The 18,607-nt window shown below is 46.3% G+C and overlaps 1 protein-coding gene across 1 annotated transcript in view; it reads left to right on the top strand.

The window, feature by feature from the left end:
• Positions 1–5,823, top strand: part of LOC122548309 (sperm flagellar protein 2-like) — a 60,571-nt gene extending 54,748 nt beyond the window's left edge. Inside the window, exon 8 of the mRNA XM_043686835.1 lies at positions 5,608–5,823. Coding sequence (XP_043542770.1) covers positions 5,608–5,823 — 216 coding nt within the window. The remainder of the gene's footprint in view (positions 1–5,607) is intronic.
• The last annotated feature ends 12,784 nt before the right edge of the window (positions 5,824–18,607 follow it).

Raw genomic sequence — 18,607 nt, forward strand, 5'->3', positions numbered from 1 at the left:
TGTCCTCGGCAGAGTGGGAGGGGGAGTTGAAATGTTGGGCCACTGGGCGGTGTGGTTGATTGGTGCAGGTGTCCCGGAGATGTTCCCTAAAGCGCTCTGCTAGGAGGCACCCAGTCTCCCCAATGTAGAGGAGACCGCATCGGGAGCAACGGATACAGTAACTGACATGTATGGATGTGCAGGTAAAGCTCTGATGGATGTGGAAGGTTCCTTTGGGGCCTTGGATGGAGGTGGCAGGGGAAGGCGCCGGGAGGGGAGAGTGGGTTGGTGGGGGGTGTGGACCTTATGAGGGAGTTGCGGAGGGAATGGTCTCTCTGTAACACTGATAGGGGTGGGGAGGCAAATATATCCCTGGTGGGGGGACTGTTTGTAGGTGGCGGAAATGGCGGAGGGTGATGCGATGTATACGGAGGTTGGTGGGGTGGTAGGTGAGGACCGGACGGCTTTGTCCTTGTTGGGTTTGGAGGGGTGGAGTTCAAGGGCAGAGGTGCAGGAAATGGATGAGACGCTGGAGGGCATCATCAGTCACGTACGAGGGGGAATTGCAGGCTTTGAAGAAGGAGGCCATCTGACCTGACTGAGTTTTCTTGAGGAAGTAACAAAGAGGATTGATGAGGGCAGAGCGGTGGATATGATCTATATGGACTTCAGTAAGGCGTTTGACAAGGTTCCCCATGGGAGACTGGTTAGCAAAGTCCACTACTTTTTATCAGTTCATTGACTTCACCCACAACTTCCACCCCGCCCTCAAATTCACTTGGTCCATTTCGGACACCTCCCTCTCCTTTCTTGACCTCTCTGTTTCCATCTCTGGCGACAGTCTCCAGACAGAAGTTTACTATAAACCCACGGACTCCCATAACTACCTGGACTACACCTTCTCCCATCCAGTATCCTGCAAAAAAATGCCATCCTGTTTTCCCAATTCCTCCATCTCCGTCACATTTGCTCTGATAAGATGTTCCACTTCCAAGAGGGGGGTGCTTCTCCCCCCTCTGTTGTCCAGACCCCCCCCACCCCACCTCCTCCATTCCCCATTCCACTGCTTGAAATCACCCCCCACTTCCCATAAGCATAATAAAGACAGGGTCCTCCTTGTTCTCACCCACCACCCCACTAGTCTCCGCATCCAACAAATCATCCTTAAACACTTCTGCCAACTCCAACGAGACCCACCACCAAGAACATCTTCCCCTCCCCACCCCTCCCTGCCTTCTACAAGGGCTGTTCCCTTTGACAGTCCTTGGATTGTGCCACTCTCCCCACCAATGCCCCCATAATCCCTCCGCCCCAGCCTCCCCACCCCAGGTACCTTCTCCTGCAACCGTAGAAGATGTAAATCCTGCCGGTACACCACCCCTCTCACCTGTGGTCATCTGTACATAGGGGAGACCCAACATAAACCAAGTGAACATTTCACCAAGAATGTTTGCCAGGCCCAAAATGGCCAGCCTGACCTCCCGGTCACTGCCATTTCACTTCCCCTTCCCATTCCCTATCCAACAGGTCCATCCTTGGGCCTCAGAGGGAACGTTGAACAGGCCAGCAGAGAAAATACACCTGATCGCTTCCAAAATGGTGTAATGGGATTGTACACATTAGCCTTGCAAGCTCAGCTGGCCGTGTCCAATTCTACACCTCGAACATTAACAGCACGTTGTAGACAGCTGAAAACCAAAACTGTTAGAGATCACAGCAGCTCAGGCAGCACCCATGGAGAGAAAACAAGCTAACCTTTTGAGCCCAGATGGCTCTCATGAGATTGGATTTCTCCCCATGGATGCTGCCTGACCCGTTGTAATCGCCAGCACTTTTTGATTTCAGTACAGATTCCAGCTTCTGCAGTAATTTGCCCCGATGCTGAAGACAGCAGTGTTTCCAACATGTGCATTAATGTAGTCCCGGTAATGGGTTACTAGACATTGAGATAACTCGTTTAACATCTGGTCAAATATTACTCAGATCCACAGCAACACTTTACTCTTGTGGACAAAAATCTAGTACAGTTAAGTTAAAAGGGAATATACTCACAGAGGGATGGGGAATATTGGGGGAAAGGGAATATACTCACAGAGGGATGGGGAATATTGGGGGAAAGGGCATTCACTGCCCAAATGGATAGTGAATATATTCTCACGGGGACAGGGAATATACTCACACAGATAGGAAATAGTGTTATGAAATTGTTTCTGATACTTAAACCAAACAGCCAGAAAACCTCGCCTTACCTCACAATCTGTTAAAATATGAGTGACAGAGATCTCCCCAATTCCACTGTTTAAAGAAAATAACCTCAGTTTATTTTGTAACTTTAAAAGTGAACATTAAACAATTATTCATAAATCTCAGCAGCAGCACCCCCCCCCCCCCCCCCCCCCCTCCCCTCCCCTCCTCCCACTTTCTCTTAATTGCGTATTATTTTGATTAGATTAGGTCCCTTACAGTGTGGAAACAGGCCCTTCGGCCCAACAAGTCCACACCGACCCGCCGAAGCATAACCCACCCAGACCGATTCCCCTACATTTCACCCCTTCACCTAACACTAAGGGCAGTTTAGCACGACCAATTCACCTGACCTGCACATTTTGGACTGTGGGAGGAAACCCACACAGACACGGGGAGAATGTGCAAACTCAACACAGTCAGTTGCCTGAGGCGGGAATTGAACCCGGGTCTCTGGCGCTGTGAGGCAGCAGTGCTCACCACTGTGCCACCCATCATTATCTGCCTTCCAATTCTGTAACAATATGCTGTTCCAATAAGATACTTATTAAAATGATCTTCTGTGTCTTCACTTTTCCGGGCTGATGATCTCCCTGGGTCGTCTTTGTCTTTTTACAGTGAGTGTGTTTCACATGAAAAGGTCCTTTTGATAAAGAGTGTTTTTCTAATTTCTTTGAGGGCAAGATGGTAGATGAAGAAACTGAGGACTGCAGATACTTTTTTCCATCTGGACTCCCGACCACCCTCTGAGGACCCCTTCTCCCACCTCCAAAACAGCCCATCCACCTGGACACCCCGTGCTGGTCTGTTACCTGCCCTCAATCACCTCATTTCCAACTGCCGCCAAGACATTGACCACCTCAACCTGTCTACCCCCCTCCCCCACTCCAACCTCTCACCCTCACAACGTGCTGCCCTCCACACCCTCTGCTCCAAGCCCGACCTCACCATCAAACCAGCAGATAAAGTGGGTGTAGTGGTAGTTTGGCGCACTGACCTCTCCCAAACCATCCAAAACCTCATCAGCTCAGGGAATCTCCCACCAACAGCCTCCATCCTCATAGTCCCGGAACCCCGCACCACCCAGTTCTACCTTCTACCCAAAATTCACAAACCTGACTGCCCTGGTCGACCCATCATCTCAGCCTGCTCCTGCCCATTGAACTCATCTCCTCATGTCTTTACACCGTCCTGTCCATCTTGGTACAGGAACTACCCACGTACATTTGAGACATCATCCACATCCTCCATGACTGTTGTTTCCCTGGCCCCCAATGCCGTCTCTTCACCATGGATCTCCAATCCCTGTATATGTCCATCCGTCTTGGCGAAGGCCTCCAAGCCCTCCATTTCTTCCTCACCTGCTGACCCCAACCAGTACCCCTCCACCAACACACTCATTCGATTGGTGGAACTGGTTCTCACCCGCAACAACTTCTCCTCCAAATCCTCTGACCAAATCCTTCAGACCAAAGGGGTAACCATGGGCCCCAGCTTTGCCTGCCTGTTTGTTTGCTGTGTGGAACAGTCCATCTTCCACATTTACACCGGCATCATTCCCCCACCTTTTCCTCTGCTACATCGATGACTATATCGGCACCACAAGGAGGTTGAACAGTTCATCCACATCACTCACACCTTCCACCCCGACCTCGAGTTCACCTTGACCATCTTGGACACCTCCCTCCCCTTCCTGGACCTCTCCATCTCCACCAACGGCAACAGACTCAACATTGACATCCAATTCAAACCCACTGACTCCCACAGCTACCTGGACTACATCTCCCCCCATTCCCCCTCCCCCTGTAAAAATGCTATCCCCCACCATTTCCACCACCTACAGTTAGACTCCACCATCAGGGATATATTTCCCTCCCCACCCCTATCAGTGTTGCAGAGCATCTATTCCCTCCTCAACTCCCTCGTTATGTCCATGCTCCCAACCAAGCCACCCTTCACTCTCAGCGCCTTCCCTTGCTAGAGGTGTAAACCCTGCTCCCACACCTCTCCCCTCACCTCCATCCAAGTCCCCAAAGGATTCTTCTGCATCCAACAGAGACTTTCCTGCAACTCTACACACCTCATCTACCGTGTCCATTGGTCTCGATGTGGTCTCCTCTACATCAGGGAGACAGGACGCCAACTTGCGGAACGTTTCAGAGAACATCTCTGGGACACCCGCACCAACAAACCCCACTTCAAGTGGCTGAACACTTTATCTCCCCCTCCCACTCCACCAAGGATATGCAGATCCTAAGCCTCCTCCACTTCCAATCTCAGCCACCCAACACCTGTAGGAAGAACGTCTAATCTTCCGTCATGGGACCCTCCAACCACATGGCATCAATGTGGATTTCACCAGTTTCTTCATCTCCCCTCCCCCCAACACATTCCAGATCCAACCCTCCAACTCAGCACCACCCTCTTGAACTGTCCTACCTATCCATCTTCCTTCCCACCTATCTGCTCCACCCACCATTCCAACCTATCACCATCACTCCCCACCTGTATCTAACTATGGCCTTCCAAGCTATCTTACCCCTCAGCCCCACCCTTTCCTATTTATCTCTCAATCGCCTTCCACTCCCACGCCCCCCAACCCACATTCCGGATGAAAGTCTTATGGCCGAAACGTCAATTCTTCTGCTTTTCGGATGCTGCCTAACCTGCTGTGCTTTTCCAGCACCACACTTTTTGACCAAGATACTAGATGGGCAATTAACTCTCCAGGAGTTTCTCTCTCTACACTAGTTGCTCTCTGACCAATTTTCAAAATGTCCGCATTCTTATATCCCCAACATCGGGTCATCTCATTGGTTCGATGTTGGCAAAACAATACATTCAAACTCGATTGGGTTTTAGTATTCTGGAGCATAATTTAAACTAATTGTGTAAATTTGAATTGTTGCCAAACCAGCAACTAACTCAGGTATCCACTTCACAACTAAATGTTATATATTTTCAATTTTCCAGTACCCTCTGGGACTGCTAGCTAGTCATATACACAGGTGCTTGTAATCTCTCAGTTCAGAACAGCATTCTCTCTCTCTTAAAGGTACAGTACATGCCTTAAACTTCATAACAATATACTCCCAGAGCGATAGGCAATATATTCGCAGAGTGATAGGGAGTACTGGGTAAAGGGAATATCCTTCCAGAGGGATAAGGAATATACTATACTCCCAGAGCGCTAGGGAATACTGGGGTATAGAGGATATACTCCCAAAAGGATAGGGAACATCCTCCCAGAGGGATAGAGAATATACTCCCAGAGGGATAGGGGATACTGGGGTATATTCCCAGAGGGATGGGGGATATGCTCACACATGGACAGTGAATTCTGTGGTAAGGGGAATGTGACAGTAACCCTCCTTTCCTCATTAGGTGGAGATTGATCGACTCCAGGATACTTACCGGTTCCTACAAGATTATTACAAGGTGATGGAAGGGACCATCCCACCGGAAGACAACAAGGAGTTTGCACGTATCCCATTGGTCAGTGTGCCTGATGTCCAGATCCCAGCCACCGTGCCAGCGATGGATCAGGACCCAGTGAGGTACAATGGGACAGTGACTATGTGGAGGTGGAGACAGTGGTGAAATGGAGTACCTGATCCCTGGCCTCTGGGGCAGTATTTCAGGTTCCAGGACTCGCGGGCAAGACCAACATTTATTGCCCATCCCTAAAAGCCCATGATAAAGACACGGTGAGCTGCCCTTCTCAACCATCAGCTGAGAGCTAATATAGCAGCAGGGACTGGAACCAACCACTTGACAATGTTTCAGTAGATTATTGACACTGGGTAAACTCCTCTACTAATTTAAACCAGCCACACCTGAAAACATTCACCCCGTGCTGTAATCTGTTAACTTTCGAGAAGTAAAGAACTATCCCTGAGGTCACTATTTAAAGTAAAAATTAACAACATTATTGTTTCAGTCTAACAGAGGATATTAACTAACAACTATTTACACCTCCTTTCTCTTAAATCTATCTTTTACCTCCCCACTCGACAATATTAGTCTGATTAAAAATCCTGATTATGATTTCCAAAAAAAAATCATATTTCAAAGCCAGTCAGCTTTGCCGAATCTCCTTTCTGGATTCTCTCCAGGTCGCTTTCTATGCTCTGCTGTGCAAACTTCTTCCATCGACAGATACCCCTCAGAGAGCTCTTAAACTAGCAGCCGACATCTGTTAGTCTTTTGGCAATTCTTCCTCAACTATTCAAAACTGTCCGGTTTTATACCCCAAAACATCGGATCATTTCATTGGTTTAAATATTAATGAAACACTAAATTCAAACTTGATTGGAGTTTGGTATCATGGGGCATAATTTAAATTCATTGGCTGAATTTGAATTTGCTTTTGTCTCATGGCAACACAGCTACTGCTAGCTGTTTCGACCAAATGTCACATTGTCACCTTGTTCAGAACACTTTGTACTGTGTCAGGTAGTTTTGCTAGCTTTTCAACTCTCTTAAAGGTACAGTACCTCTAAACATTAATAACACCTCCTCCCTTAAGAAAAAATGAACCATCATAATGAAAAGATGGCTTCATTTTTCTCCTCTAATCCTTAACTACAATATCATGACGTAGATATGAACCTTTACTCTAGGTTCATGTTAACCTCTTCCCACATTTATATAACATTGAGTAGGTACCAATCTCATCTATACTTTATCAGTTAAATCCACAATAACACATCTGCAATTACATTTTTACGACCTGCAACATGTACTATATGTAAATTAAAGGTCTGTAACGTAAGACTCCAATGAAATAGTTACATATTCTTGTCTTTAAAGCTTTCTAAGAATGTAAGAGGATTGTGATCCATGTACACAACTGTCTCCGACACATTGTTCGTGCACACACATTAAAATGTTGCAAGGCCAGTCCCAATTGTTCTTTTCCGATCATGGAGTATTTCCTCTGGTGGTTGTTGAGTTTCTTTGAAAAGGAACCAACTGGCAGTTTAGTCCCGTCATCATCTTCCTGGGGCAATATAGCTCCAACTCCAATGTCACTAGCGTTGATGGCAACTCTGAAAGGTTTTGAAAAGTTTGGTGTAGCTAAAACTGGTTTGTTGGTTAATATTGATTTCAAATAGTCGAATGCCTCCTGGCATAGTTCTGTCCATCGAAACTTTGTGTTCTTCTTCAGCAAATCAGTTAACGATGCCACTACACTGCTGAAGTTTGGAATAAAGTTCCGATAGAATCCACTGAGTCCTAATAATCGAAGCATCTCTTTCTTCGAGGTTGGTCGTGGAAATTTCTTGATGGCCTTCACCTTTGCATTCTGTGGGGTCAGCCTTCCATGACTGATGTTGTGTCCCAAGAACGTCACCTCTGCTTTTGCAAATTCAGTTTTGTTTAAATTTATTACCAGTTTTGCTTCTCCTAGTCATTCAAAGAGCTCTGCCAACTGTACTAAGTGATCTTTCCAGGACATACTAAAGATCACTATGTCATCCAAATAGACTGCACAGTTTGTTAACCCAGCCACAACTCTGTTCATGAGTCTTTGGAATGTGGTGGGCATTTTCTTCATTACAAAGAGCATCACTTTAAACCCCATTTGGGGTTACAAACGCAGAAATTTCTTTCTCTGTCTCTGATAAAGGTACCTGCCAGTAAGCATGCAGTAAGTCCAACTAGGTGATGTAACTGGCTTGTCCGACTCACTCAATACAGTCCTCAAATCTAGGAATTGGATATAAGTCGGACTTTGTAACAGCGTTGACCTTCCGATAATCCAGGCAGAATCGTTGAGTCCCATCTGGTTTGGGAATTAAGACGACTGGCGAACTCCACTCGCTCTGGCTTGGTCCGGTGATGTCCTTGCTGAAAATGTGTTGCTGGAAAAGCGCAGCAGGTCAGGCAGCACCCAGGGAACAGGAGAATCAACGTTTCGGGCATAAGCCCTTCTTCAGGAATCATGTCCTTGTTGAGCATGGCCTCCACCTCCATGTGGACCTGTCTGGCTTTGAGAGGATTAAACTGATAGGGGTGGTGTTTTATTGGAGCAGTATTTCCTACGTTTAATTCATGTACAATAGCATTAGTCCTCCCCACCTGATTCTTTGTGTTGCAGTAACAAATGTTTCACCTGTGTTGTACACTCCTGACACAGATAACTTACTAATCTATCCCACTCCTCAAAGACTTCTTCATTTTTTAATTTATTTTGAGACACATCAAAATCCTTATCCCCTGGATTTGATTCCTCACTCTGCAGGGCAGTACTTAACACCTGTTTCTCTAGTTCTTTCTCTCTGGTATAACACAGTTTCAACATGTTCACCCGACATACCCAATCCCTTTTTTTACTATCTGGCATCTTTACTAGATAGTTTACCTGACTCAACTTTTTCTCAATTTGATAGGGAGCACTACACCTGGCTTTGAAGGGATCTCCTATCACTGGTGACAGAGCTAACACATCATCCCCTCGGGAAAACGTCTGAGTCTCAGAGTTTTTATCTGCCACCTGCTTCATTCTACACTGTGCCCTCTTTAGGTGCTGTTTAACTAACTCACCTACTCAATTAATCTCTCCCTCACCTTCCAAGACATAATCCAAGGGTGAAATCTTCGGCTTTGGTCCTGTCAATTTTTCTTTAATTAATTTCAAAGGCCTCTCACTTCATGTCTGCATATTAGCTCAACGGGAGTGAACTGAGTTGATTAATTTGGGACATCTCTAATGGCAAACAATATGAATGAGATACCTTTATCTCAATCATTTGGGTAATCCTGACAGTACGCCCTTAACATGGTCTTCAAGGTCTGATGCAACCCTTCTAAAGCTCCCTGGGATTCAGGATGATATGCACAGGATTTAAAGTGCTGCATACCAAAGCTATCCATAACCTCCTTAAACAGCCGAGCAGTACAATCTGACCCTTGGGCTGACTGAATCTCTCTGGGTAGCCCATACCATGTGAAGAAAGCTACTAACACCTCTACCACCCTTTTTGCCTTGATATTCTGTAATGGAATTGCCTCTGGAAATCTGGGAGACACATCCATTATGGTTAACATGTACTGGTTCCCATTTTTAGTTCTCGGGAGGGGACCTACACAATCAATTATAACCGTGACCTCCTACAGGTAGTTCATGTGCTACCTGTAACACCTCCTGTCTGTGCGCTACCAACAACACAATCTGGTGCACATCGGCCCATTTCACCTCTGCACTAACCTGCCGTGGTCTCCATTTCTGTCTGAGGATTCAACCCTCCGGAATGTTCCCTGCCTCCTTTTTGGAGTACACATCCACATAATATATTGTTTATTGTCTTGTCTTGCTATTGCAAGTCTCTTAGCTTTTCAGGACTAAACACTTCTGTCTGACCCTCTGCCTGTTCAGATTTTTCCTGGATCATTATGTCAAACGTAGGATGCCCGCTAACTGAACCTCAACTCCTTCATCTTTCTCTTTAGTTTTTACTTCGTGCAGTGACTTATGATAATGGGACCTGGTTATCACACAGTCTGGGAAAATACCAGGATATTTCTGTTTTAACTCTTCAGTTTCTTGGTCTTCCTTGGGCTTCTCCATGACAAGGTGTGTCACTCCCACCTTGGATCCTGCCAAATCATTCCCAAGAACAATTGGAATTCCTGGAACTGACACTCTGTCAATCTCTCCCACTGTAACTTCCCCAACCTTGGGTTGGCACTCCAACCTGATCCTACACAGAGGAACGCTAAATTTCTGTCCATCTATCCCACAAATTACCACTCTCTCAGGTAACAGATCAGAAAGGGTGCTTATTCACCCGTCCCTTACTATCAGCAACTGGTTAGATCGTATATCTCTCACAATTATAACTTCTTGTTCTTCTCCCCCTGTTCTTTCTGAGTAAACTTTACCCACAGAGACAAATTCTTTGTAGAGATCAGGTACTAACTCCATACCCAGCCCCTGCCTAACTGCACTCTCCTGCAGCTCCTCGGCTCTTCTTGGGGTCTCCTTTACCACCTTCACTAATGCCACTGGCTTAGCTTCTTTTACCACATCTTTTCCCACAACAGCTTTCGTTAATGACCAGCACCGTGACTTTGTGTGTCTCACTTTACCACAGTGTAAACACCTGAGGCCTTTCACCTCCTTTCCACCCTCTTGGGCTTCTTTTTTATCCTGTGGCAAACTCTTACCGCTGTTCTCTACTCTTTCTTTCATAGTGTAGGATCTCCCCTTCTCCCAACTTCTACCCCCCACAGGATGAAATTCTGGCCGGAAGCTTGTCTTACGCACCAACATGTACTCACCTGCTCATTCTGCTGCCCTTCTCACTTCCTGACTTTCTGAACCTCTATGTGTTTTCTTATCATCCCTGGAAGTGAATTTTTTTTTATCTCCTCCAGCAGAATAATCTCTCTTAGAGCCTCTTAAGCCCTATTGATCAAATTGACTATGTTTAATTCTTTTGAACTCAACGTAAGTCTGACCTGGTTCCTTCTTTGTGTTTCTGAACCGCTGTCTGTACGTTTCTGGTACCAATTCATAAACACTTAAAATAGCCTGTTTTACCTCTTCATAATCTCTTGACCCCTCATCTGACAGTGTGGCAAATACCTCACTGGCTCTGCCTACCAGTTTAGTCTGAACGAGCATTACCCATAAATCCTCAGGCCACTCTAACTGCTTAGCTAATTTTTCAAATGAAATAAAGAAAGCTTCAACATCTTTCTCATCAAAATGTGTCAGAGCTTTGGCATATTTGTATATATCACTACCTTCTCTTTAATCTCCATCCTGTTGACTTGACTTTGCTGAGTAAGTCACAATTTCTCAAATTCAAATTTTCCCTCTTTTTCTCTCCCCCTTTCTTTTCTCTCTCTTTCTCTGCTCAGCTAAGAACCATCTCTCTCTTTTTCCTCTTTCTCCTCTCTTTTTCCTCTTTCTCCTCTCTTTCTTTCTCTCCTTGCCTCTCTTTCTATGTTTATCTTCTAACTATTTTCTTCAATTATAATTTAAATTTTTCTACCTGGACTGCACTTGTCTGTTTCTCTGACATACCTAAGTCTTTGAGTAATTCCCTTACACTTTCAGCTGTACTTGTGTCCTCGGTTAAACCCAAATCTAACTTATTTGCTAATTGTAAACGTTTGCCCTTTTTCTTTCCTTCCAAACTTTCTTGGCAAATTTGAGAATCATCTTCAAATCACACAACCTCTTTAGCAATTTTAAGAGCCATTTCCATAACTTTTAATTTAACAAATCACACATCACCGAAATTAAACAAATTATGTTTTACTTAAACGTCTAGGACATGAGCCGGCAAGTGTTTAAATGTACTGGCTTTTTCCTATCCCAAATCTATTCAACTCTGTCCAACTCTCAGAGTGGATCTGTCCAAACTTGATTAAATCACAGACGAAAGCCCCGAAGCTGTTATGACACTGGGTAAACCCCTATGCTCATTTAAAACAGCATCACAGAAAAAGTTCACCCCTTGCTGTAATCTGTCCAATTTCGAGAGGCAAAGATTTATCACAAAACTCACGATGTAAAGAAAAATTAACAACTTTCTTTCAGCCTAAGAGGGACTATTAACTGACAACTATTTACAACTCCTTTCTCTCAATCCTATCTTTTATCGCTCACTCTTCAACACAACTCCAATAAAAAAATCCTGATTACTATTTACAAAATAGAATCACATTTCAAAACCAGTCAAGGAAGGGAGTGATCGTATTAGAGAGGGGAGAGGGGAGATTTATAGGAAGGGAGTGATTGTACCAGAGAGGGGACAGGGGAGATTTATAGGAAGGGAGTGATCGTATTAGAGAGGGGACTGGGGAGATTTATAGGAAGGGAGTGATCGTACCAGAGAGGGGACAGGAGAGATTGATAGGAAGGGAGTGATCGTATTAGACAGGGGACAGGGGAGATTTATAGGAAGGGAGTGATCGTACCAGAGAGGGGACAGGGGAGATTTATAGGAAGGGAGTGATCGTACCAGAGAGGGGACAGGGGAGATTTATAGGAAGGGAGTGATCGTACCGGAGAGGGGACAGGGCAGATTTATAGGAAGGGAGTGATCGTACCAGAGAGGGGACAGGGCAGATTTATAGGAAGGGAGTGATCGTACCAGAGAGGGGACAGGGCAGATTTATAGGAAGGGAGTGATCGTACCAGAGAGGGGACAGGGCAGATTTATAGGAAGGGAGTGATCGTACCAGAGAGGGGACAGGGCAGATTTATAGGAAGGGAGTGATCGTACCAGAGAGGGGACAGGGCAGATTTATAGGAAGGGAGTGATCGTACCAGAGAGGGGACAGGGCAGATTTATAGGAAGGGAGTGATCGTACCAGAGAGGGGACAGGGCAGATTTATAGGAAGGGAGTGATCGTACCAGAGAGGGGACAGGGCAGATTTATAGGAAGGGAGTGATCGTACCAGAGAGGGGACAGGGCAGATTTATAGGAAGGGAGTGATCGTACCAGAGAGGGGACAGGGCAGATTTATAGGAAGGGAGTGATCGTACCAGAGAGGGGACAGGGCAGATTTATAGGAAGGGAGTGATCGTACCAGAGAGGGGACAGGGCAGATTTATAGGAAGGGAGTGATCGTACCAGAGAGGGGACAGGGCAGATTTATAGGAAGGGAGTGATCGTACCAGAGAGGGGACAGGGGAGATTTATAGGAAGGGAGTGATCGTACCAGAGAGGGGACAGGGCAGATTTATAGGAAGGGAGTGATCGTACCAGAGAGGGGACAGGGCAGATTTATAGGAAGGGAGTGATCGTACCAGAGAGGGGACAGGGCAGATTTATAGGAAGGGAGTGATCGTACCAGAGAGGGGACAGGGCAGATTTATAGGAAGGGAGTGATCGTACCAGAGAGGGGACAGGGCAGATTTATAGGAAGGGAGTGATCGTACCAGAGAGGGGACAGGGCAGATTTATAGGAAGGGAGTGATCGTACCAGAGAGGGGACAGGGCAGATTTATAGGAAGGGAGTGATCGTACCAGAGAGGGGACAGGGCAGATTTATAGGAAGGGAGTGATCGTACCAGAGAGGGGACAGGGCAGATTTATAGGAAGGGAGTGATCGTACCAGAGAGGGGACAGGGCAGATTTATAGGAAGGGAGTGATCGTACCAGAGAGGGGACAGGGCAGATTTATAGGAAGGGAGTGATCGTACCAGAGAGGGGACAGGGCAGATTTATAGGAAGGGAGTGATCGTACCAGAGAGGGGACAGGGCAGATTTATAGGAAGGGAGTGATCGTACCAGAGAGGGGACAGGGCAGATTTATAGGAAGGGAGTGATCGTACCAGAGAGGGGACAGGGGAGATTTATAGGAAGGGAGTGATCGTACCAGAGAGGGGACAGGGCAGATTTATAGGAAGGGAGTGATCGTACCAGAGAGGGGACAGGGCAGATTTATAGGAAGGGAGTGATCGTACCAGAGAGGGGACAGGGCAGATTTATAGGAAGGGAGTGATCGTACCAGAGAGGGGACAGGGCAGATTTATAGGAAGGGAGTGATCGTACCAGAGAGGGGACAGGGCAGATTTATAGGAAGGGAGTGATCGTACCAGAGAGGGGACAGGGCAGATTTATAGGAAGGGAGTGATCGTACCAGAGAGGGGACAGGGCAGATTTATAGGAAGGGAGTGATCGTACCAGAGAGGGGACAGGGCAGATTTATAGGAAGGGAGTGATCGTACCAGAGAGGGGACAGGGCAGATTTATAGGAAGGGAGTGATCGTACCAGAGAGGGAAATCTCCCCTGTCCCCTCTCTGGTACGATCACTCCCTTCCTATAAATCTCCCCTGTCCCCTCTCTAATACGATCACTCCCTTCCTATAAATCTCCCCTGTCCCCTCTCTGGTACGATCACTTCCTTCCTATAAAGTGGTTGCCGTGAAGGTCCTACCTCCTCACCCTTGCTTTTTGCCTGAGGCTCGGTGTTCCTCAGATTAAACCACCAGCAAACCTCCCTCTCTAATGGTCCTCTGGGACAATGATGGCTTTACATTTACTTTATTATAATGTGGTGATCTGGACTGCAGACAGTCTCCAGTTTTGACCTCACCACTGTGTTCTGCATTTTGAGCCAAGCCTCCCCGCTCTTGCATTCTATAGCTCAGCTCCTTAAAGCAGGTATTCCATCTGCCTTATCAACCACCTTTATCTCCTTGCCCTGCTGCCTTCAGGGTCTATGGATGTACACAGCAAGCAACATGGTGAGATAGTCTCTTGTTGACTCGTCAGAGGGAAATTCAGAAACAAATTTGGAAAGTGATCTCAGTTATTTGTAAGAATAATAGGTTTCCAAACATCAACTGGGACTGCCATAGTGTTAAGGGTTTAGATGGAGAGGAATTTCTTCAGCATACACAAGAAAATTTTCTGATTCAGTGTGTGGATGTATTTACCTGAGAAGTTGCAAAACCTGATTTACTCTTGGGAAGTAAGGCAGGGCAGGTGACAGAGGTGTCAGTGGGGGAGCACTTTGGGACCCACGACCATTATTCTATCTGTTTTAAAATAGTGATGGAAAAGGATAAACCAGATTAGATTACTTACAGTGTGGAAACAGGCCCTTCGGCCCAAGCAGTCCACACCGATCCGCAACCCACCCATACCCATTCCCCTACATTTACCCCTTCCCCTAACACTACGGGCAATTTAGCATGGCCAATTCACCTAACCTGCACATCTTTTGGACTGTGGGAGGAAACCGGAGCACCCGGAGGAAACCCATACAGACACGGGGAGAATGTGCAAACTCCACACAGTCAGTCGCCTGAGGCGGGAATTACATTACATTACATTACATTACATTACAGTGTGGAAACAGGCCCTTCTGCCCAACAAGTGCACACCGACCCGCCGAAGCGAAACCCACCCATACCCCTACATTTACCCCTTACCTAACACTACGGGCAATTTAGCATGGCCAATTCACCTGACCCTGCACATCTTTGGACTGTGGGAGGAAACCGGAGCACCCGGAGGAAACCCACGCAGACACGGGGAGAACGTGCAAACTCCACACAGTCGATCTAAAAGTTGAAGTTCTAAACTGAAGAAAGGTCAATTTTGACGGTATTAGGCAAGAACTTTCGAAAGCTGATTGGAGGCAGATGTTCGCAGGTAAAGGGATGGCTGGAAAATGGGAAGCCTTCAGAAATGAGATAACGAGAATCCAGAGAAAGTATATTCCTGTCAGGGTGAAAGGGAAGGCTGGTAGGTATAGGGAATGCTGGATGACTAAAGAAATTGAGGGTTTGGTTAAGAAAAAGAAGGAAGCATATGTCAGGTATAGACAGGACAGATCGAGTGAATCCTTAGAAGAGTATAAAGGCAGTAGGAGTATAGTTAAGAGGGAAATCAGGAGGGCAAAACGGGGACATGAGATAGCTTTGGCAAATAGAATTAAGGAGAATCCAACGGGTTTTTACAAATACATTCAGGACAAGAGGGTAACTAGGGAGAGAATAGGGCCCCTCAAAGATCAGCAAGGCAGCCTTTGTGTGGAACCTCTGGTGATGGGGGATGATACTAAACAAGTTTTTTTTTAGATTAGATTCTCTACAATGTGGAAACAGGCCCTTCGGCCCAACCAGTCCACACCGACCCTCCCAAAGGTCACCCAGACCCATTTCCCTCTGACTAATGCACCTAACACTATGGGCAATTTAGCATGGCCAATTCACCTGACCTGCACATCTTTGGATTGTGGAAGGAAACTGGAGCACCCAGAGGAAACCACACAGACACGGGGAGAATGCGCAAACTCCATAACCTCCGGAAGACTGGAGGTTGGCTAATGTGGTGCCACTGTTTAAGAAAGGCGGTGAAGACAAGCCAGGGAACTATAGACCAGTGAGCCTGACCTCGTTGGTGGGCAAGTTGTTGGAGGGAATCCTGAGCGACAGGATGTACATGTATTTGGAAAGGCAAGGACTGATTCGGGATAGTAAGTATGGCTTTGTGGGTGGGAAATCATGTCTCACAAACTTGATTGAGTTTTTTGAAGAAGTAACAAAGAGGATTGATGAGGGCAGAGCAGTAGATGTGATCTATCTGGACTTCAGTAAGGCGTTCGACAAGGTTCCCCATGGGAGACTGATTAGCAAGGTTAGATCTCATGGAATACAGGGAGAACTAGCCATTTGGATACAGAACTGGCTCAGAGGTAGAAGACAGAGGTGGTGGTGGGGGGTTGTTTTCCAAACTGGAGGCCTGTAACCAGTGGAGTGCCACAAGGATCGGTGCTGGGTCCTCTACTTTTCGTCATTTATATAAATGATTTGGATGTGAGCATAAGAGGTACAGTTAGTAAGTTTGCAGATGACCCCAAAATTGGAGGTGTAGTGGACAGCGAAGAGGGTTACCTCAGATTACAACAGGATCTGGACCAGACGGGCCAATGGGTGAGAAGTGGCAGATGGAGTTTAATTTAGATAAATGCGAGGTGCTGCATTTTGGGAAAGCAAATCTTAGCAGGACTTATACACTTAATGGTAAGGTCCTAGGGAGTGTTGCTGAACAAAGAGACCTTGGAGTGCAGGTTCATAGCTCCTTGAAAGTGGAGTCGCAGGTAGATAGGATAGTGAAGAAGGCGTTTGGTATGTTTCCTTTATTGGTTAGAGTATTGAGTACAGGAGTTGGGAGGTCATGTTGAGGTTGTACAAGACATTGGTGAGGCCACTGTTGGAATATTGCGTGCAATTCTGATCTCCTTCCTATCGGAAAGATGTTGTGAAACTTGAAAGGTTCAGAAAAGATTTACAAGGATGTTGCCAGGGTTGAGGGATCTGAGCTCTCGGGAGAGGCTGAACAGGCTGGGGCTGTTTTCCCTGAAGCGTCAGAGGCTGAGGGGTGACCTTATAGAGGTTTACAAAATTATGAGGGGCATGGATAGGATAAATAGACAAGATCTGTTCCCTGGGGTCGGGCAGTCCAGAATTATAGGGCATCGGTTTAGGGTGAGAGGGGAAACTTTTTCACGCAGAGGGTGGTACGTGTATGGAATGAGTTGCCAGAGGAAGTGGTGGAGGCTGGTACAATTTCAATATTTAAAAGCCACCTGGATGGATATGTGAATAGGAAGGGTTTGGAGGGATATGGGCCAAATGCTGGGACTAGATTGAGATGGGATATCTGGTTGGCATGGACGGGTTGGACTGAAGGGTCTGTTTCATTTCTATGACTGTATCACTATGGTCATAGCCTGACATTTGTGTGGCGCGAATGTTACTTGCCAGTTGTCAGCCCAAGCATGGATATTGTCCAGATCTTGTTGCATGTGAACATGGACTGTTCCAGTATCTGAGGAGTTGTGAATGTGCTGAATGCTGTGTAATCATTGGGGAACATCCCCACTCCTGACCTTACGGTGGAGGGAAGGTCATTGATGAAGCAGCTGAAGGTGGTTGGGTCGAGGACACGACCCTGAGGGACTCCTGCAGAGACGTCCTGGAGCTGAGATGACTGACCCTCCAACAACCACAACCATCTTCCGATGTGCTGCACGTGTTCATCTGAATCCCAATGACTTACATCCCATTTAATCAAATGCTGATTTGGATATGCAGTATCATCACTCTTGCTTCTTGAGTTACAAGAATCTTACAGAGCAGCTTTAAAGTGCAAACTGAAACATTGCAGATTCTGTCCTGACATTTGACTTTGATTATTTCCAGGAAGTGAGTACATTTCATAATGTCCTTAATGTCACCATGCCGCAGAGACTTGTGATTAATTAGTACAAAAAAACCTCAAAAATAACACAACCACCAAAAAGACTTTAAATCAGACAGTTGCATCATAAGTACGTCTTTGAGGAGATTGATTTCAGTGTTAACGCCACCACAACCACAAACTCACGCAAGTTACATCAGGTCAGTCTGGGTCTGATGACACAGCTCTGATCTCAGCTGGTCAACAACTTGAGTGGCACGCTGCATCACATCCTTGCTCTGCACTGCAGTTGACTCAGAAATGACCATAATTCGAGACAGATGGTCAAAACCCCAGAATACAGCTAAGACTAAAGGTTACAGAAATCATTAAAAAGGCGAATTAATTGATAGCACAAATATTTGTGATCTGACAGCTGTTATTAGCCATGGTTGCAAGGTGATAAAGCGTGGAAGTTGAACATTGCAGGCTAGCTGACATTTAGGTAGGTCAGGAGGTCAGTTAAAAATGGGAGGGCTGCACTGTTAGTGAACAGGGATGATCGAGAGAGATGAGGATAGAGCTGTCTGGAGGCAGTTGGGGAAGTCTAGCTGCAAAGGTGGTTCAAGATCGATGGCGGACAGTTAGGAAAATGGTTCATGGCTCAAAACAAAGATTGGTCTGTATGGATTTCAGTCAGGCCTCTGATGACGTTCCACATGT

Source organism: Chiloscyllium plagiosum, unplaced genomic scaffold, assembly GCF_004010195.1.
Source record: "Chiloscyllium plagiosum isolate BGI_BamShark_2017 unplaced genomic scaffold, ASM401019v2 scaf_62, whole genome shotgun sequence".
NCBI lineage: Eukaryota > Metazoa > Chordata > Chondrichthyes > Orectolobiformes > Hemiscylliidae > Chiloscyllium > Chiloscyllium plagiosum.